This window comes from Drosophila elegans, unplaced genomic scaffold (genome assembly GCF_018152505.1).
Source record: "Drosophila elegans isolate 14027-0461.03 unplaced genomic scaffold, ASM1815250v1 contig_476, whole genome shotgun sequence".
NCBI lineage: Eukaryota > Metazoa > Arthropoda > Insecta > Diptera > Drosophilidae > Drosophila > Drosophila elegans.
The window spans coordinates 18990699-19012133 of NW_024545863.1; the positions used below are offsets into that span (position 1 = coordinate 18990699).

Genomic DNA, 21435 nt, shown 5'->3' on the forward strand with positions numbered 1-21435 from the left:
GTCTGGACATGTTGAGATGTATGTTTATTGAATTGATCCTTAATTGCTACAAGCATTGGTGGCTTTACGGCTTGTTGTATGAATGCATAATCTTCCTATGATAGAAGGGATTTACAAATGTATTTGCTTGCCTAAGTAATTAGTTTTGTGTGATCTTATTTGGTGGCTGCGGCGGCCGGAGCGGTTTTAAATCTTTCCAATCGTGCCCGTGCCTTCTCTGACCAGGCGTCCTTTGATTCCGATGTGGAGGCGGCCGAGGTGGTTTCCGTTGCATCTGCTGCTGCTCCTGCACCGAAGCGCTCCTTCCGCTTCTGTAGCTTTTCATCGACCACCGATTTTGGTGCTTTATCGGGCACTACGCAGCCAAATCGTTCGGCGCGTCTTTTAAGAGCCTCCTTCTGCTGCTCCTCCGTCTCCTTGTTGCCCTTGTTGGCCATAATGGAGGCGCTTGAGGATTTGTTGATGGCTGCGGCCACTGTGGACGCTGTGGTGGCCACCGTTGGAGCAGCGACTGGCGTAATGCCGAACTTTTTGGCCCGCAGTTCCAATCGCTCTTGGGCGGTCAACTGGTTGAGCTTCTTGTCCCCGGACGGCTTATCATCTTCCGTTTTTGGACCAACCACAATGGGCTTGTGCTTCTTGGTGGGAGTCTCTCCGGTGGAATCGTCCGCAGCTGCAGTTGGTGCCTCATTCTCCTTGGACGGCGGTGTCCCCGTGCTGGCCGCCGTGCCGGTGCACTGCTGCGAGTTGTTTCGCTTGAGCACTATTTTCTTGGCTGGCAGGGCAGCTTCAGAGCCCGTTGCCGTCTTATCCTCCGCCAGCAGGTCAGGAACGCCCACGGTTGTGGGCGTACTAACCGGACTCTTCAGGAGCTCATCGTCATTCTCGTCGCCCAGCAGCTTGTGCTCATCCTCGTCCGTCAGCGACACATCGTCGTCGTCAATGGCATCCGCTATGGCCGAATCCTCCAGAGAAATATCTCCCTCCAGCAGAGCGGTCTGCAGGCGGTCCTGCAGCTCCGTCTTATTGCCGTTCAAGGGAAGACCACGTAGCTTCAGCTCACGTTTCAAATCCGCCACCTGGAAAAGTCAGCTATACTCATGGGCATCTGAATTATATAGTCCCTTGTCTTACCTTCATTTTGGTCACGTCGCTTTCGGGCATTTTCGTAAATTTCTAATTAATTTTCTTTTACTCGAATGTTGTGAACACCCCGTTTCGTTAGTGGTGAGCGTTGCCATCCACAACTTAGTTATCGATTATTTTATTTGCATCTCATGTCGTGACACGAAAACTAAATTAATTTTAATTTATTTTTAAGTTTTTATGTAAGACAAAATAAAGGTTTATTAAAAAAATACTAGTTGCTGGCATCGTTAAACGATTTTAAATAAAATATTATCAATGGAAAATAAAGTTTACAATAATTATGGATTTAAATTTCAATTAAATTATGTTTTAAATAAATTTTTTCAAGAGTCAATAATACATTTTTTATTTATTTTGTTTATTTTAATCAAGGAAATAATTAAGTTTTATAAAAAAAATATTCATTGCTGGCACTGTTAAGATATTAAAAAAAAATAATTTCTGTGGAAAGTTTACAAAAATTTTGAATTTTAACTTAAACTAATTTTTGTTTTAAATATATTTTATGAAGAGTTAATAATTAATTTGAATTTATTTTGTTTGTTTGTATTTTTTTATATAAGACACAGAAATTTTAAATATTAATTAAAAACAAATTCATTTCTGGCACTGTAAAAAAGTTTTAAAATCAATTTTTTTTGAAGAGTCATTAAGAAGTATAATCAAAGCTCTCCCAGTTCAACAAAAGTATTAATTTTAAATTGTAGCTAAATCATAAATTAATTTCCATTTTTCACAACAACAAAAAGGGTAGCATCTTTAAAATCGTTCCAACAGTTGTCTTTTTACTGAAATGAATAGGGAACTAAAAGAATTTAAACAAGAAATACATAAATGTAAATGTAATGAAAAAGTTTGATTGAAATGAAACACTAGCAAAGCAATTCCACGCCGTAAACCGCATTTGATTTAAGAACACTTCTAGCTTTCCACGATTGTTATTGGATCTCATAATATTTGTTTTTGTCACTCCAGCTCTCCCACCCTCATGATTTGCTGTTGCAGACCCCGGTACACCAGATAAGATATAATATATGAGTGCTGTTCAGAAATAGCACCCGTGCAGTGCACTCCAGCCCCTTCGATCCAGGCAAAACGCGACCGGAAACGGGAAATGGAACGCACTGCAATATAATCTGGTGTCGCCTTGTGCTATTCTTAATCGCCCTTTTCCTCGGCGAATTTGATTCTTTGTCGATGGTGGAGCAGAGCTCTTCACCCTGCGACCTTGAGATCCAGATACAATTGTATCTGTTGGTGCTCCTTGAGGCCGCACCTGCTCGTACTTTTAGATACCATCCTCTTCCTCTAAGAATCGTCGAGAAGTCCTCTTGTTTTTTGTAGGGGCACACATGTTGCTCATGTGTCGACATAAGAAGCTGTCCCTAATTGGCACTACTGCATACTCATATTTATTAATAATTTTCCGGCTCTTCTCTTTGCTCTGACCGCCTGGTTCGGAGGTCGAAGCCTTTGTCACTTGACCTTTATTCCTTGTACGGAAGTTACATGCCCATTGCAGTGGTAGTTCTAATTAATGTAATGCTCCATCAACGTGTCGCTTAATTGAAATCATTTGCGGCTGTGCCACATACTCCAAGTGAACGCAACATTTTTGGTCTTATGGGTATGTCTATGTCGGCCTTTGGTCTAATTACCGTTACATCGGACAGACATAAAGCCTGAGTTCGGCGGCACGCACTCGCGAATGTTGTTGATTAATTGCTCTTGGCAGGCATTCGAGTTGCAGGGCGGACGGGAGATTACGCAAGCGGATTTGGAGTACATACTTGCAACCTTATTTATTGTAGTTTTTTCAAATAAACTACATTTCTATGAAATCATAAGTTTGTAGGGTGTTTAAAGGTAAAACATTTTTCTTAAACATTTACTTGCAGTGTTCTTTATTTTTATCCACGTTTATCCTTTTTTTTTCTCGAAAGTAAGGAGCAGTATACCAATTGTATGAAAAATTCCAGTATTGAGTGATAATGCGGGAAGTTATATGACTAATTAAAAAAATAACCCTAACCAGAATAAAAAAGTTCTCAGCTTATATTGATGTGTGTCATATGCAATAAATAATAAATGCTCTCGATTTGAAACGAAATTTTTGAGCTTCTTTTTTGAAAATTAGAACTTCCTGGCTTTCAGATTAGAGCCTTGCATAAACTTCAAATGAATACCAATTTTATTATATTTAAAAAGTATGACTTTAAATTTAATTTGATTTTTTATTAATAATTATTAACCATATATGGTGGCGCGACTTGAAAAGTTATATTTTTTATAGCAGGTCAGTGATTTGTAGTTATTTCATAGTCGGGACACTCTTTATTGTGTTCTATAAGAGCGCAAATCCTGGCGGCTTTACTTCTTGTTTTGGTTTCTGTACCACCCATTATCCTTCAAGAGCCCAAGAAGCACACCCCTATCAGCAGTCAGCCAGCCCAACCCAGCTGATAAGGCAATCTGAAGACCCAAGAGCTTAAGGCGAAGAGAGCTGCTCCAGCGGACTCTCTTCTCCTACTCTTCGGGTATCCGTGAGATACTCGTACTGCGAGTCGGTCACAAATTATGGCAGTTGTTAAGGCTAGCGCTCACTTGTTTGTCGACATCGCGAGCGATCGGTTGTGGCTGTCGTTGTTTATCCGGTTTTACACTCTCGCTGTTCGCCAGTTCGAGTAATCTCCTACACACTGCGATCAGGTCGCACGTCATCGCCCAGACGTGTTGTTCGATTGATTGCGAATAATACGAAAAAACTACGGGTACAAAAACCTCGTATCTATAAGTACGTGCCTGTGAAAATCAACTACGCATACGATCCCCACTAAGTTCACCCCCAAATGCAGCTGGCTGGTTAAATATCTTAACTACACGGATAGAATGGATAGAATGGGATTAAGATCCAGTGACCTTGTGATGGTGTGGGCGCTCTGTGGTTGTGCCTTAGTGAATATATGTATATTTAAACAACAATTATCTTTGGTGTAAACATTGTTAGCATAGGTGATCTGTGGAAAGAAGAGTACGCTTCGTGATCTTTGCTTTATCACCTGAGTCACTTTGTATGGTGCTCACGTCACCGCCCCCGCTAAGCCTTCTCCCAACCGATCCGATCCGATCCGTCTATATCTCTGGAATGCCAAACAGCTAACGATCCCAGCTCCCTCTCTCTATCTCTCTCTTCTGAGGCTCTCTTCTTCTCTGGTGGTTATCTCAGCCGAATTCTCAACTGAGAGTATATGCACCCAAATGGGTCCGATACCATTTTTAGTTATCAAACAATTATATGGTTGGACAGCCATTTAAAGGCCATCATCGCAGGAAACAGAGTACGTGAATCGTGGATCCCAATGCCCGCCACCCACTCCGCATTGGCCACAATATTGCTAATCAATTCATTCCGACCTATGGCACAATAAATACTCCGCATTAACCTCAATTAATTTAACTAATTGGCCGCTCGTGCCATTGCAATCTGCCCGAATCCATTTGATGATTCTGGATTCGCTTCATTTGTTGTTCTTTTTTTTTTAGACCAGGTAACCATAGGTTTTCGCCATGGTTCCACTTATCGCCGTTGCTCTTTCAAGTCCAATTCCCTATGTACACCGCATTCACCGACATCTATCTTATCTAATCAGCTTATTAAATACGAAAACCCATGCGGGAAACCATAAAAATACACACACATAAACGATTCGTATATTTTTCGCAACAAGAAGCAGAGCAGAATTCAACTTTGAATAGGTCTTTATATAGAAATGTACCTATATAAACGATTTGGAGTACCAAAACGTACTGGTTTTGGCTGTGAAGATTAATTTTATTGCTCTTGGAAAAATGTGTGTTTTTTAAGGAAAGCTCTGTTTAAAGGTTGTATTATATTCCACACTCAAGACCGAAATTATCTTATTACTATACAACCATAGTTTCCAAAGAATTGTAGAGACTGACGTCTTTTCCTGTTCTTCATTTGTAAGATTATAATACTCTTGTATAAATTCGAGTCTGGCAAAGTCTGAAGCCCTATGATTAACACTCTTGAGAATGTGCGCATAATTCACTTATTGACTAACCGACAATACAATACGCCTTTGTGTAACTTATTTATTTATGAATTATTTTATATATGAGGACAAAACTGAGAGTGTACATATTGAGCGATGCACCCATTTATTAAAGAAGTCGCTGATAAGCTGTCGGCTGAACTGAAGTGACCCAACTGAATTGCATATGAATCTTGTTTATAGTGCAGAAGTGTCGCTCAAGTCAAATAAAAGCTTGAGACCTTTTCATTCCATTTGCATCTTGGGAAATCATCGCTACAGAATGCAAAGAAAGAGAGAGTGTGAAATGTGGCAAGTCTTTCGTCTTCCGAGAACGTCGAGTTCGTAACTTGATATGAAAAGTTTACAAGAGGCCAAGCCAAGCCCGCAAGAACAGCGACGGCCGATAACAAAGAGCCGGAATAATATGTTCACGGACTGCAGAGCATGTGCACTTCATATTTCAAGGGAGTGCATTAAAAACAGAGCAATTATGTTTAAATAATTTATTATGTGTATTAATTTCATCCCGAGCTTGATACACATTCAGTTGCAGGCGCTAATCGCTTGATAAAGAGTTTCCGCTGCTGGGCGACACTGTGAAACTGATAGAACTGAATAAGTTATGGTGCAGTGTTATGTGGGGTAAAATGGGGGGTATTCGCATCCACTTGGTTTTCCTGGAAATGTTTCGATTGTTCCCGCACCTGTTTTTTAATCCACAAGTTTACATAATGAAATTTCCACTCATTCACGAATTGTGTTCCTTGGTATTTGCTTAATCAGCTGGTTGTAAAAATAGAAAAAATTCGGTTAGCATTCGGACTTAATTATTTGCACTTTTCTGTAGTCACTAAAGCAGCACCCAAAGCTGTTTGTTTATAATAATTTTAAATTCGTCCAAAGAGGCCAAAACAAAAGTGTGCTGTTTATTGAGTTTCCTTGTTGCTCCCTGGCCAAGTTTGTGTTTTTTTGTATTATTTTGGCAGTGGCTACCTAATGGCCGATTGTTCAGTTTGGTTTGTTTACTAATTTGGCCAAAAAAAAAACGTTTCTATTTGTGGATTTTTGTTGCCTTTTTGCAGGCACGAACTCATCCGATTCAACTTTGGTAACGTCATTCTAGCGAATTGGGAAACAATTTGCTGGAAAGCTTTTTCGCTGGCTTTAATTTCCATCAATCAAATGTAATACAAATAAACTACTACATTTTATTGACAAAGCTTTTACTGTTCTTCAGAATATGCTTGCAAAATAAAGATTCCACTTCTCTAACTTATGCAGAATCTGAAAAAAACGAAACTAAAACTTGAAATACAAAGAGAATATCACTTAACCCCAAGTGAAGACCCCCTCGCATCAGTGATTAGACTTAATTGTGTTGACCCGCGCATCAAAGTGCTCCCAGTCAAAGTTCAACATCTGTAGATCGCGTGCCAATAAAGCATTTTATGTTAAATACTCACGCTTGCTCCAACTTAAAATTCATACAAATTCTATGTCAATGTGGCGCCCCATTTAAAATTGCTGAAATTAACAATAATTATATCCAAGTCCTCGGTGCTGCTTATCTGCTACATTTTTGGACTTTTAATAGAATTATTGCAAAAAACTATTCGATAAGTTGAACATTTTTTATAATATTACTAAAAAACTTAACCCTTACATTATCAATTAACTGTCATCAATTTATTGCGAACTGATAAGTCTGGCAAATATAATAATTTGTTCCTTTTTATAATGGAATCATAAAGATTACACCTTATTGAAAATTATAGACTCCATTTTGTATACCTTTACAAAAGATTAGGTACTGATAAGGTTTAGGAAACGTAATTATAGGTATTTTTTTGCAATCATCTTGCAATCACCTTTATTTTTGTGATTTTTGTCTATAGATGAGCTAAATTGGCTTTAGTGGATTTCGCGGTCCATCTCGCCGAACGGTAAAATGCTGATGAATGTCCCAATGCAACCGGTTTGAGCTTCTTTTCTCTTTTGTTTTCTTGAACTTTGAATAATTTAAGATGCAGTTCGCTGGGCTTAAAAATTAAATTAGGTGTGGGTTGGATCGAAGCATTTTCATGCCCATGAGTCACCGACATAGGTAAGTGTGACCTAGCTCCTCTAATAAGAGCTGCCACAACTCAGATTCGCAATTAAGTGCGCGAGACATCAACAAGTGTCCGTTGATGAGTCATATTGCCCGAACAGTGAATATTTCCTGGAATTCGTATGAGTTTTCTGCTTAAGCGGAGACCCCGAGAATCCCAGTCACTATACGAATACCTAACGGCATTTCTCATATGTAAATCGGGCAAATGTCGTTTGATTTTGGATTTCGTTTTGTTTTGGAGGCTGGGTAGGGAAATCTAGTTTATGTTTTGGGTCAACTGGAAGCCGACGAAACCAGTTTTAATTAAAAAGAAAAATTTATGAAACGAATGCGGTTTTGTTACTCTGTTGTTTTTGTTTTTTTTTTTCCTCGACAAATGGTGAAAGTCTATTAGTTTTAGCCAGGCTTTTATTTAATTGTTATATAAGCGTGGACAGCCATAAAAGCACATATATTTCCATTAGAGATTTCGCAGAATCAATTGCGCCTGATGAAGTCCATTCCAAAGTTGGCCCCTCGTAAAAGCTCAAATTGCTTCGTTTCTTGTCGTTGTGTGGCCTTTTTTATTTCAGCTGTCGATTAGATTAAACAGTTTTGAAGTTCAAGTGTGATACCAAAAACGAAAAAAAAATGTTTTTTTTTTTGTAATTTGTATTATTTATAAGCTTGATAGGCACTTTTGTTTTTATATATATATTTTGATAATCCCCTCCATTGAAATAAGAAAATATATTAAATATTGATGTTATTTCCGTGCTTTTCAATAGTCTTAAAATAATAATAATAATAAATAGAATTCTTACTTTACTTGAAAAATACTTTTCAGTAATTTATATTAAAATGTTTGAGATTATTTGCAAGTAACTATAACATTAAAGAGTTTTTTCATTAAAAATCATATATACTGGAATAATTGTTAACTTATACAATGTACACGTTTCTGCTTTATGCTGCAAATATTCAAATGTAATAAGCTAGGGGCCAGGCCTGCAGATTTCCGGTTGCCACAGCCACAGAAAAAGGATGAAAGTGTGGGTGCGCCAAGATAAACACAGAGCACCAACATCTGCCGCCAAATGGCGCAATCTCGGGGAACCGAACTGTCAAGCCAGCAGCCAAAGTGACGCCTCTATTTTGCCCTCTTTGCAGTTCTCCAACAAAGACCAAGACCAAGACCTAATCGGGAATGACTGAGAACATGTCGAGGAGTCCGCGCCCGCTGAAAGTAACCGTCGTGGGCGACGGCATGGTGGGCAAAACCTGCATGTTGATAACCTACACACAGAACGAGTTTCCCGAGGAGTACGTACCCACAGTGTTCGACAACCACGCCTGTAACATAGGAGTTGACGATAAGGACTACCATTTGACACTCTGGGATACGGCCGGGCAGGAGGACTACGAAAGACTACGGCCACTGAGCTATCCAAATGTGAGTGTTAAAGATCTCCCGTCTTTAAGATAAAGGACAAAATATAATACATATTTACGGATAAGGCATGTTATCGAACGATTCCGAATATTTTAAACAAACCACCAGAAATCTTAAAAATATTTGTTCGATTGAAAACTATTTTTATGGATCGTGCTTTCGAATTAAAAAAATGTAATTAAAAGTATATAAAAATTAAAAAAAAAAAGCAAAAAAAACGTTGAAATCAATATTATTGGTAACAGATTTTTGTTTTAAAATCCTTCAAATAACATTTTTTTAATTTTAATACACCCATAAAACTGGTTTTCAATTACAAACAAATTTTAAAGATTTTGAGTGGCCCGTTTGTGAAATTCTGACTCAAATACAAACATTATAAAAGATATTGCTAGTAAAAGCTTGAAGATTCGAAAATGCTTCTTTGAATTAAAATAAAATATAATACAAACAGTATAAATGTAATTAAAAATCTGAAGATCTATTTATACTTCATTTTGGTAGCGGCAGAATGTCACATCATAACTTTAAACTTCCGCTGTGTACATATATTAAATTTTTTCAAACAATTGACTTTATTATTTTTCATATAACCGTTACTAATCGATTTTATGTGCTCCGCCCGCAGACGAACTGTTTCCTGTTGTGCTATTCGATCAGCAGTCGCACCTCGTTCGAGAACATCAAGAGCAAGTGGTGGCCGGAGATCCGTCACTTCTCCAGTCACGTGCCCGTGGTGCTGGTGGGCACAAAACTGGACTTGCGCATCCCCAACTCGGAGAAGTTTGTGACCACACAGGTACATATAATATATTTCAAGTTTTTTAAATGATTTTGTTGATAACATTTTTGGACATTTTCAGGAGGGCAAGCGACTGCGCAAGGAGATTCATGCAGCAAACCTAATCGAGTGCTCGGCTAAGAAGAAACAGAACCTTCAGCAGGTCTTCGAGGAGGCGGTTCGGGCCGTGGACAGGAAACCAAAGACGTCGCCCAAGCCATCGTGCAAAATACTGTGAACTAAGTGTATGCCTAATTTTTAATATTGTTATTATGCGTAATGTATTATGTAACTAATTCGTCTGACCACTTGTGCTTTGTTTTTCGCAAAAAAAAAAAAACTGTGTAGAAAATTTACGTTAAGTTCTTATTATTTAAGTGCCACTAATGTGAAATTCATTTGTTTTACATGCATCCACAGGGCATTATTTGTAAAAAAAAAAGGAGAAATCAAAAAGAACACAAAATGAAAATAATATAACCATATAAATATTAAAAAATAAGGAAATCAATTTACATTCATACGGCAGATAAGCACACCCATGTATACATTGTACATTTTCAATAAATCCCTAGTCATTAAAATTGCTTGTTCGATTTTTAATTTAAACAGTCGTTTATTTCGGAGGCTTGGCAACACTGAAGAGTTGGTCGATAGCATTTCGTCATCGAAATAAAACAAGCTATTTCTAGCTATTTTTCAGTTTGGCTATGAACTAAATGCATTTTAGTATTTTCCTTTAGCTGAGTGGTATATATTTTAACGGTCACACTGCATTTAACAAACGGTCACTCTGCGCTGGACCGATGATGTGGATTTAAAATTAAAATTGTTACAAATTTGTTTAAAATTAGGGATAGCGTATAGAAATGGACATTACCCAGACCTTCAAGGCCAGTGTTATGACGGTGCGCCTCCAGAGGAAGACTGAGCTGGCTGGCAAGGTGAAACCGGGTCCAGCGCCCAGCAAAACTGCAACTGGCCCAAAGGATGACTTCGCCAAGAAGGCCAAGGAGGTGTGCAACAAGATCACTGCCCTGCGCAATGTGCTGATCGAGAACCGGACCGCCTACATGCGCATCGGGCAGCACCTGAAGAGCGCCGCCCACATGACCGACGCCCAACGGGATCTGATCGATCGGGAGTCGGAGAAGTTCGTCACCTTCTACACACAACATCTGGCCAAGATGCGTAGCGACTGGAAGGGCGTCAAGCGGAAGCCACAGGAGCGCCAGCACATCGATGCCGTGCTGGACCTGCTGGTCAGCTATCTGCACAGCGTAGAGCAGATCTATTTGGACCAGAAGAAGTACAGGGTGCAGCACGAGCTGGAAACCTACAGACTGCTCAAGCTGGCTGCGGACAAGAAGAAGATACCAGTGCGTCCAGCGGGCAGCCAAAGTGGCAAGTTGGGCAGGCGCCAGGTCAGCAATGATGATGGCGATGCCAATGAAGCGTCACCCTCGGCAAATGGCCATGCGGATGAATCCGCCGACAACGACTGGAGCAACGATGGCTGGGGCGAATGGGATGATGACGAGGAGGAAGCCGAAGCGGATGACCACGATGGGCAGGAGGAGGCAGCAGGGCCGGCACAGGCCAGCCAGCACAAACCACGTACGCGCAAGCGAAGCAAGCCCAATAGGTCCGCCCTGAACGACTCATCCTCCAAGGTGGCACTGGACGAGGAGCTCCAAAAGCAGCAGGAGCCCTACGACGACGATCCATTGAGTGCCGAGGACGTGCAACTGTTCGAGGCGGAGAACGTGCACATCTATAACTTCCTACAGGGCGTCTCCGAGGAGGTGGAGCAGATTGAGAAGAACGTGGTGGACATTGCCCAGCTGCAGGACATTTTCACCGAGAAGGTGAGATAGTAACAAACCAAATAAGGCTAACTCAATAAGCAGTTAGTGAATGATACTCTTGTTGCTACACCCTTGTAACAATTTTTTGATTGCGAAAAAAACACTTACTCTTAAATTGGATTCGTTAAGATTAACAAGTGAAATGGGTTTCTTGTACATATAAAATAGCATTTGAAGTATTCATTGTCCAGATGTTGTTGTTCAAACTAAGCCCGCCCAACATATTTAATTGGCTTTTTTAATATAAATAAGTCAAATAGATTTTAAGCAAGTTAAATGAGCACCCTAGTAATCAAATAGTCCTTTTCAATAGGTGATTTTCCAAATCAAACTCACCATATGTTTTCATTTGTTCTTTTAAGATTAACAAGTTTTATATAAAAGGAACTTATCATCCTTAAAAAATCCAATTAAAACGTATGGCGAGTTTTTTTGAGCTAGCACATTGTCCATATGTGCTAGCTCATTGTCCATATGTGCTAGCTCAAATCAAACTCGCCATACGTTTTAATTGGCTTTTGTAAAGGATTATAAGTCAAAAGGATTTGCAATAATTAAAAAAAATCACCTAGTTCAAGTTAATCTTAACTTTCATTTTAATTGGCCATTTTTAGATTAATAAGTCAAAGGAATTGCAGTAAACTGGTATTATTTTTGTAAAAGGAAAAGGTTAAGCTCTCTGATAAGTCCTTTCGATTTTTTATTTAATTAGCAATTAAGCAAATAGTTCCAACCACACTTAATCACCTCTAATCCTCTTTTTGCCCTCCATTTAGGTCGCCATGCAAATAGCAAATAGTCCTTTTCAATAGGTGATTTTCCAAATCAAACTCACCATATGTTTTCATTGGTTCTTTTAAGATTAACAAGTTTTATATAAAAGGAACTTATCATCTTTAAAAAATCCAATTAAAACGTATGGCGAGTTTGATTTGAGCTAGCTCATTGTCCATATGTGCTAGCTCAAATCAAACTCGCCATACGTTTTAATTGGCTTTTGTAAAGGATTATAAGTCAAAAGGATTTGCAATAATTAAAAAAAAATCACCTAGTTCAAGTTAAGCTTAACTTTCATTTTAATTGGCCATTTTTAGATTAATAAGTCAAAGGAATTGCAGTAAACTGGGATTATTATTGTAAAAGGAAAAGGTTAAGCTCTCTGATAAGTCCTTTCGATTTTTCATTTAATTGGTAATTAAGCAAATAGTTCCAACCACACTTAATCACCTCTAATCCTCTTTTTGCCCTCTTTTTAGGTCGCCATGCAACAGCACAATATCGACAGGATTGTCAGTGCCGTCGTAGGCACCACAGAGAACGTCAAGGATGCCAACGAGCAAATCCGCCAGGCCACTCAAAGGAATGCTGGCCTTCGGGTGTGGTCACTCTTCTTCCTGCTGGTCATGTCGTTCTCATTGCTCTTCTTGGACTGGTATTACGATTAAGTAGCTCCCAAACTGTATGTACACCACTTGGGGCATTAGCATTAAATGGCAAACATGTTTGTTATCGTTGGATCGCAATAAGAGCATAATTTGTTTATTACATAATTTATAAATAAAAGGAAAATATTTGTATAGGCTATTCAACTGCCTTGTTTCTTATAACAAAATGGAACTAAAAACGATTTGAGCTGGTTCTCACGTCTCAATTGTGTGTTTAAATTCTATATCAAAATTGTAGTAACTAAAGGTTTTTAGTGCTGTTAGTAGATTACTTAGTCTTAGGTTCTTAGTCGATATCGAACTATTTTGTTCACATTTTCATTAAACGCTCTTCAAAACAATAAGTTTAACTGGGAACGGAAATCAGCAATATCTATATATATATATATATATATGTATGCGTATGTGTATGTGTATGTCCATGGTCTAAAGCTAACCTTTGTTTATTTGTTTCAATTGGTTTCATTGCATGAATGTCCAGATTCTAGCTAGCTTATTGTCTAATTATGTTTAGCCTTAAGGTTTGTGTCTGAGGGAGTGTATCCTTGGCTTAGTTACTAGGTATCTTAAGTGCAATATGGGATTGCATTCAATGCAGTCTGCTGGTTCTGGTCGATAATTAACTATTTATTGGTTGGCTCCAATGGGAAGAATGGAAGCTATACACCACCGAACATGGTAATAGCATAGGAAGGTGCCGCTGTTATTTGGCTATGTTGCTGGTCGTGACTTATAACTAAAGCTTCGAGGACTAAAATATAATCCGGCCACCTGGGTTATGGCGTTGTGGCCACTGATTCCAGAGCCAGGCTACTGCCGGCACAGCTTTCAACCGAATTCGGGTATTCATCGGGGCTGTTGTACACGTGTCCACCGCTGCTCATCGGCGTCAGAGGTGTCTCCTCGATGGGCGTGGGTGGATTCTCTAGCTTATCGCTGACGGTGTTGCTATTGTTGTTGCTAGGTGACTTTGATGCGGCTTCCTCGTTAAGAAATACGCCCAGTGGCAAATGCGAGTTCATGTGTGCTAAAGAAAATGTGGAAAACAATTAATTAGTACATGAGTCACTCTGTTTTAAGTTTAATTCTAAAGCTTAGGGTGTATCTTATCATAGGAGCCATGCAACAGAACAGGCAATTAAGAATCTATACTTAAGTATATCTAGATCAACTAACTTTAATAATTAAAGTTAATTCAATTATGGATAGTGCTGTTAACTTTGTAGACAAATGAAATGTTAGTAAGTAACTAAGAAACATAAACACACTTGATAATTGATCAGTAATTAATTGAAAATATAAAGAAATATTATTGCTTGTACAGAACTAGTAAGTGTTAATTATAATTTATATGGCTTGCTGCTTATTATCTAGATATTAAACAAGTATATATGAAAAAATTCAATGATAATTATTCTGCTCTTCTATTGAAGTTGCTTAATACAAATTATAACCCATTTAAACAATCAAAATTATGCTTTTTTAACAAAAACTTTGAAGTAAATGTAGTTATTTTTAAAAACCGAATAAACAATGTTAGCAACACCATTTGTGGCAGAGACGTTACCCTGAAAACTGGTGAAACGCAAAAAGGAGCTTGGACAAAACTTGCATTTGTAAAACAACAACTCGCTGTGGGTGCGTCGATGTTTGCGCAAATCTTTGAGATACTCGAATGTCCGATCGCACAAGTCGCACTGGTAACCGAGCGCTGGAAGAGACAATTTGGTTGGTTGTTGGCCTTTGTTGTTTGCTGCATATTCGGGTTCGATGTTTCGGCGATTAGGATTCACACTGTGATCTTGAGGGGAGCCAGAGCCAACACAGCCAACACAGATAGCGAAAAACACTCATCGCAAGCGAATATGCTAAACTACGGATGTCGCTATCGCGCAGCAGGCCAGCCAACATTTAACATTGATTGTGAAATTTGATTTGGGGTTGAAAGTGCGTTGCGAAACTAAGGGAAAGGTTTTTATTTCAGCAACTGGAATTTCATTGAATTCTACCGAGGTTAAGCAAAAGTAAAACAAGTAATATACAGCAACAGCTCATACATAAATGTTTATTCAATGATAATATAATTAGACATTTTCTTTGAAATTGAAATTCCCACGTGTTACGAAACGCACTTCTATTTCTACAAAATGATTACAAATAAGTGTTCGGGTCATCGGATTAATAACAAAGGGCATCTAATTGTCAATAATTAGGAACGCTCAGCTAGAGCCCTCGAGTATCAAAGTGCAATCAAAGTCGGGTAATTAACTTGTATACAATTCTTGCAAGTCAGCCGACAATGTGTACAACTACCAAGCGTTTGTGCTCTGCTTTATATCCACTGACAAGCTGCATGCAAGTATATTTATAACACTCTATGTTAACTTATTGTCTTAAAAGCATAATTACAAAGTTCGCAAGCTGTGTTATCACATGCCAAGCAGCATTGGGAACACCCACACCATTAATCGATATTGGTATTCCCGAATCGAAAGCGAATCGGTCATGGTTGTCATACCTTTGGAACATATAACCACGGTTGAATAAACTGCCGACACAACAACAATGACAACAACGATAACAATTGATGGAGGATTAGTAAGAGGCTTATAACTCAAACTACGACAGAGCACTAAGACTAAATGAATGGGGGGATTAGTATGGTAAGTTGAACTCTAGGTATAGGTATAGGTATATCACCCGAAAATAAACCCTTTCTAGTAGTCCGTCCATCGCCTCCAAAGGCGTTCGCCCCCCGAAACTTACCACCGTGAAACTTGATGTGCGTCTTGAGGGCGCTCTCCGTTCCAAACTGTTTGCCGCACTCGTCGCAGGTGTGCGGTTTCGAAAGCAGGTGCACCGTGATCTTGTGCAGCGTGAGCTGCGAGGGTCGCGGGAACCGTACGCGACATATGTTGCACTCGTACGGTCGCCCCTCCACATCGTGCGACTCCATGTGCCGATGCAGCGCCGTTCGCATGCGATAGCCACGCTTGCAGATGTTGCACACAAACGGCATCGTTGTCTGGGCTCCGTGGACCAGCTGATGGTGTTTCTTCAGTGAGATCTCGTTGGTGAACCGCTCCTCGCAGTACAGACACTGGTGGCTCATCCGCAGCTCGCTCACCGCCTGCCCCGTGGTCGGAGCGGGCGATGGGGGCGGCGCCGGGGAGGCGGGCGGCGCCGGTGATGCTGGCGGTGCATGATCCACCGTAGACGAGGACGGCGACGAGGATGGTGAGGGCGAGGCCACTGGTGTGGCCAAATGCAGCGGACCCTGTGGCCCAACGATCACGCCACGCTTGCGGAACTGTCGCAACGTGGTCGTGGAATCTGGCTCGGATTGTTCCGGCGATGGCATTGTTATGTGCTGCGAATACACCATGGGTTGGGGCGACGGAGCCGAGACGATGGTCGAGGGGGGAGTGAGCACCGTTGCCGGAGCCGGCAGTGTCGGCGGTAGCTCCTCGAACTGCACGTTGCCATGGCTGTGACCGGATGTGCCTACAAACGGGAAAAAGGAAAAGTCTTAGATCGGAACCAATTTAGAGCGCGTAAAACGCTTGGCTGCTCTTTTTTTTTTCATCCATCCACAGGTTTTTAACCACTAAGTGGCTGGCTATTAAACTTGAGAGCGGCTAAGCGATTATTCCATTATTTTCATTATCCCATTTAACTTACAGTCTTCGCAATCCGGACAGCAGAGAATCTTTCGTGGTGTTGTTGTGCTGGCTTGAATTTCCATTGCTAAAGATAAGATTATGGTTTAATAAGACATTGTTTGGGTGAAAGTATAAGAAATAATAGAAACTCACTTGATGGATGCGGTGACTGGGGCTGCATTAACGGTTGCTGTTGTTGTGGTTGTTGTTGTGGCTGTTGTTGTGGCTGTTGTTGTGGCTGTTGCATTTGCAGCGCATGTTGCTGCTGTTGCTGTTGTTGCGGTTGATGGATTTGCTGCACGGGCTGTGGTTGTTGTTGCTGCGGCTGCTGCTGTTGTTGCTGCTGCTGCTGTTGTTGTTGCTGCTGTTGTGTCTGCTGTTGTTGTTGCTGCTGTTGTTGCTGCTGCTGCTGCTGTTGCTGCTGTTGTTGCTGTTGCTCTTGCTGCTGTTGTTGCTGTTGCTCTTGCTGCTGCTGTTGCTGCTGCTGCAGCAGTGGTTGCAATTGCTGCTGCTGATATTGCAGCCGTGGCTTATATTGCCTAGGCCGCTGCTTCCGTTCGTTCATTATCTGCAGCTGAACCTCCTCCACTTTCACCGTATCCACCGTTTGCAATGTCATGTGGAAGCGCTGAATGTGCATGTCCAGTGCCTTTTGGGCGGGGAACACTTGCGTGCACTGGCCGCACTGGTACTGCTGCACCACATGATGGCTGAGAATGTGCTGCGAACGCTTGCTCCTCCCGGCAAACGCCATCGGGCAGTGCGGGCAGTTGAACGGCGCCACCGCCGGATGCAAATCGATGATGTGCCGGCTGTACTCCAGGCTGCTGGAAAAGCGCGGTCCGTTCTGGCAGAAGCGGCACTTGAGCGTCAGCGCCCGACCCTTGGGCGTGGTGGCGGGAATGGGTGTCACTTTGGTCGATATGGACGTGGCTCCCGGCATTCCCAATACTGGATGGCTTTGAACGAGGCGGTGTTGCTGCTGCTGCTGCTGTGGCTGGCTCTGCTGGAACTGATGCCGCTGGTATTGCTGTCGCACCTGCTGACGCTGGCTGTTCTGATGGTGCAAATTGTTGCTGATAGTAGCGCCGTAGACATGGACCGGTGCCTGCTGCGGATTGCTGGCCGAGGCCACCGGCTGCATCTCTGGCTGCTGGATAAGTATCATAATCGGTTGCTGCTGCGCCTGCTGGTGTTGCTGCTGGGCACGCTGAACCTGCTGGGCATGCTGAAGCTGAAGCTGTCGCTGGCGTTGCTGATGCTGCTGCTGTTGCTGCGGATTCACCGGCTCAAGCATATAGCTTTCATTGGATGCCGGCTGGAGCATGGTGTAGGTTTCAGTGGTCTGCTGTGGATACAGATCGCTGGCACTGATGTAGTACGTGGTGGTAGTGGGTGCCACACTCTCAACGGGCGCACTTTTAATGGCCTCCAGACCGCCCACCGACGACCACTGGAGCTGTTGCTGCTGCTGCGTCGACTGCTGTGTGGACGACTGCCATTGTCGCGTTTCCGATCCAGTCGAGGGCAACGAGATGACCTGCATCTTGTTGGAGGACTGCTGCACCGTCTGCTGGACAATGTGCTGCTGATAGATCTGCTCGTAGGTGACTGTGGTGGTTGTGCCCTGCCGCTGGACATGGGGAACCACCTGCGATTGAAGCTGCAGTTGGGGATGCACTTGCGGTTGCACAATCTGTATGGTTTGGTGCTCTTGGACTTGGCCTTGAATCTGTGGCTGCATTTGCGGTGGGATTTGGTCTAGCATCTGAGATTGCATCTGAGATTGGTCATGAGATTGTACTTGAGGCTGATTTGGTGGATTCGGCACTGTTAGGGCTTCGTGTTGCATCTGCGTCTCGATTTCGGATTCCATCTGCGCTTGAGGGGATGATATGGGAGTCGGCATGCGTGACTCATGCGGAGAGGGGTCTTCAGATTCATTTTGTGCCTGCACTTGGGTCTCTGCCTGGACGACGACTTGGTCCTGGGTCTGGCTGCTTTGCTGCTCCTGCGGCTGAGCCTCCTGCGCCGGCTGTAGATCCCTCAGCAACTGAGTGAGCTCCAGATGCAAAGTCTGTCCCGGTTCCGAAGTGGCTTCAATATTCTCAAAGCAGGGAATATCGTTCTGGAAGCCAATGAGTTCGTTGCTAAAGTTGCTGTTGTCGAAGGGATCGTCGGTGGCCGAGGGCTTGGGCTCCGGCTCAGCCACTGGACTCTGCTCGAAGGGATTGGGCGGCGATGGGACGGAGGATTCCTGTTCAGTCATCGGAGCATAGTCGGCGGGAGTAAGGAACTCATCAATGTGGGCACAATTCGGGGTATACATGTGCTGGTCCTGCATCTCGTTGAGAATGCCATTGAGAGTGGTCTCCACGTCGTTCATCTCCACCTCCAGCTTCTGCTTGGCCTCCAGATCGTCAAAGGGCAGGGGCGATGGAGCCGGTGTGGTGACCTTAAGCTGCTCAATGCCGTTCTCACAGTGCTTGGCAAACTCGGCCATAAAGTCCATGGGCGTGGGTCCCGAACGCACCGGCTGCACCTCATCCATGTCCGATTCGTCTGGCGAGGAATCGGCCCCACTTGAGGCCTCTTCTTCTTCTGCTTCCGTTGGTGTGGCTTCAATTTCATTGGTTCGGAGTGCCACAGCAGCATTGAAGCTATCTGCTGTAGCACTCTGGCAAAAATTTTCATCGTTTGCATTGTTGTTCACATCGTCGGGCTGCAGGGGCAGCTCCTTGGGCGTCGCAATGTCGCGGTTTACCGCCTCCTCCACGCACAGGCGGCGCTGCAGATCCTCATTGAGCGCCTCCAGCGGTATGCTCACTATCATCTCCTGCTGCTCTGCTTGGTCCACACTTTCCGAATGCTCAACATCGACCGATTTCAGTTGTTTCTCCGTCGCTTCTGTTTGTCCAGCGGATTCCTGTTGCTTCACAGTTTCCAGCGGCTCCACAGTTTCCGGCTGGTCAACAGCTTCGGCTGGCGTCTCACTGGGTTCTGTGGATGAAGTAAGTTCCTCTGACTGCAGGGGATCACTTTCATTTAATTGTTTATCTTTTTCGGCAGAAATATCATGTGAAGAATTTTCTTGTGCAATTGTTTCTTCGCTTTCACTTGTTGTTTTTGAGTTTTCGGGCTGCTTTATAGAATTTATTTCCCCATTATCGCTGATGCCATTTTTGGCCTCTTCTGTTTTGGCATTTTGCTGTTCTCCTACGACTTCATTGGACACATTTTTCTCCAGGCTTTTGGAGGCTGTATTTTTGTTATCTGACTCCACTTGTATGGCGTTGACCCTATCGCAACTTTCAGTCAAACCATTTGAAGTGATTTCGTTCTCCTTTTCGTTAAGTACTACATTCGAAGGTGCTTCCTTTGGCACATCTGAAGTGCTGTCGATTGCCTCATCGCAGGATGGAGCACGGCTCTCGACCTTTGGTTCCGGCGGAAAGATGCCCCTATGATCAGACTTTGTTTTCTCTACGGTGAGTGGTTCAGCGTCAACCTTCGGTTTATCCTTCTCTTTCTTGACCACCGATCGCCGCTGTCTTTTGGCCGGCATGTAAATAGGTGAATTCCTGGGACGGCGACCCCTACGCGGCAGCAAATCATTCACTGGCGATGCCTTCAGCGACACTGGCGACTTGGGCTTAGCGGCGGTTGAGGAGGGATTGCTGTCGCTCTCGAAGCCACAACATGGCCCAACGGACAGGTCGCTCATGTGTTCACTACTGCTGGTGCTGGAGCGCTCGCGACTGGGCGATGAGAGGTCGTCCGGGGAGCAGCTAGATGACCACGTCTCCGCCAGCTGCTTGCGGGCGGCCTTCGTCTTCCAGGGCATGCTGCTGGCATCGATGGAGGCGGATGGACGGTCCATTTCGCAGCCGATGGAGAAGGTGCGAAGCTTGCGCAGACGGAGTTGCAGGCGACTCGAGCTGGGGGGCGGCAAGTCCTTCGATTCCGTGCGCACCTGTTTTACTGCCACTGCTGCTGCTGCTGCCGATTCGCTGTCCGATTCTGACACCATGCGACGTTTTCGGTCCGTTTGGGACGCTGGCAAATTCTCGGGACACTTCTGGATGGCCTCCGACCTCCTATCCAGACGCTCCTTGTGCACTTTTTGCTGACGCCTGGCCTGTCTGGCCGTCTGACGGTCGGATATCTCCTGGGCAAAGTCCTGCAGGCGCTGCTGCATCCGTGCACATTTCCGCCGGAACTTGGCCACCATCAAAAACTGGGCCATGCACTGCCGGCAGATTTCTTGCGGCAGTCCATCGTCGCGATTTATCTGAAAGCGAAAAAGAGAGGAAAAAAATAAATATTCGATTCGTGAAATAAATCATTGTTGGCATTTAAATTGTCATTGTGGGTGCATGATTTGCAGCCTTTGCTTTCACTGGCAAAAAATTCCCAAGCGAATGTATGCCATTTGGTGAACTATTGAAAGTCTAGTCAATCTCTATATATAAATATTTATACATCAAATGTAGTTTCTAAACTTAATATATACAAAGAAAGTTTTTCGTTCAAACCCAAATTATTGAATATTCCTTTAAAAAAACTTAACTTTTAGCCAAATAAGCCATTTTAAGTGTTTATTAGCCAATGCTTTTATTGCACAATGCAATGCATGCAATGCTATTAGTAATTTAATTGAGACCAAGGCATTAGTTTTTACATAATAAATAACGAATTTTAAGGCTGAACATATTTCTCAATTCAAGTCATAAAATGTACCATAAGATACCCCCTTCTATTTATAGATACATTATATCAAGACCCCCAAGTTTTAAATGCTATGTGACATTAACTTCTCCAAAATTTATTTGCCAATATCAAGCAAGTGTTGCATGCAAATATGCTGTTTAATATTTGACTATACATAAACTTAGCTCGACGCCCAAATGTGATTCATATGATAAAA

At 42.5% G+C, this 21435-nt stretch overlaps 4 protein-coding genes across 8 annotated transcripts in view; 2 read left to right on the forward strand and 2 right to left on the reverse strand.

Moving 5' to 3' along the window:
• Position 1: 1 nt before the first annotated feature.
• On the reverse strand, positions 2–1242 carry LOC108139284. Its single transcript, XM_017261981.2, has 2 exons — positions 1135–1242; positions 2–1079 (listed from the first exon to the last, which is right to left on the reverse strand). Exons 1-2 carry the CDS (start codon positions 1162–1164, stop codon positions 156–158), a joined length of 954 nt encoding a protein of 317 aa, XP_017117470.1. The 5' UTR covers positions 1165–1242; the 3' UTR covers positions 2–155.
• Positions 1243–3754: 2512 nt separating this feature from the next.
• On the forward strand, positions 3755–10117 carry LOC108139335 (ras-like GTP-binding protein RhoL). 2 transcript variants are annotated; one of them, XM_017262049.2, is made up of 4 exons: positions 3755–3943; positions 8470–8752; positions 9381–9551; positions 9616–10117. In XM_017262049.2, exons 2-4 carry the CDS (start codon positions 8507–8509, stop codon positions 9769–9771), a joined length of 573 nt encoding a protein of 190 aa, XP_017117538.1. In that variant the 5' UTR covers positions 3755–3943; positions 8470–8506; the 3' UTR covers positions 9772–10117. The 2 variants fall into 2 exon arrangements, with proteins under 2 accessions (XP_017117538.1, XP_017117539.1); XM_017262050.2 differs by having other exon boundaries at positions 3755–3920.
• A 185-nt stretch (positions 10118–10302) lies between these two features.
• Positions 10303–12985, forward strand: LOC108139211 (syntaxin-18). Its single transcript, XM_017261860.2, has 2 exons — positions 10303–11401; positions 12658–12985. Exons 1-2 carry the CDS (start codon positions 10403–10405, stop codon positions 12844–12846), a joined length of 1188 nt encoding a protein of 395 aa, XP_017117349.1. The 5' UTR covers positions 10303–10402; the 3' UTR covers positions 12847–12985.
• Positions 12986–13452: 467 nt separating this feature from the next.
• Positions 13453–21435, reverse strand: part of LOC108139210 (protein split ends) — a 36946-nt gene continuing 28963 nt past the window's right edge. For 2 of the 4 annotated variants that reach the window (XM_017261858.2, XM_017261857.2), the window contains exons 3-6: positions 16662–20799; positions 16528–16593; positions 15613–16350; positions 13453–13873 (exon numbers count right to left, since the gene is read on the reverse strand). In XM_017261858.2, the coding sequence (XP_017117347.1) occupies positions 13623–13873; positions 15613–16350; positions 16528–16593; positions 16662–20799 (5193 nt within the window). In that variant the 3' untranslated portion in view covers positions 13453–13622. Of the gene's footprint in view, positions 13874–13898; positions 14558–15612; positions 16351–16527; positions 16594–16661; positions 20800–21435 lie in introns of those variants that run through there. The other 2 variants (XM_017261859.2, XM_041709687.1) reach the window with 2 other exon arrangements.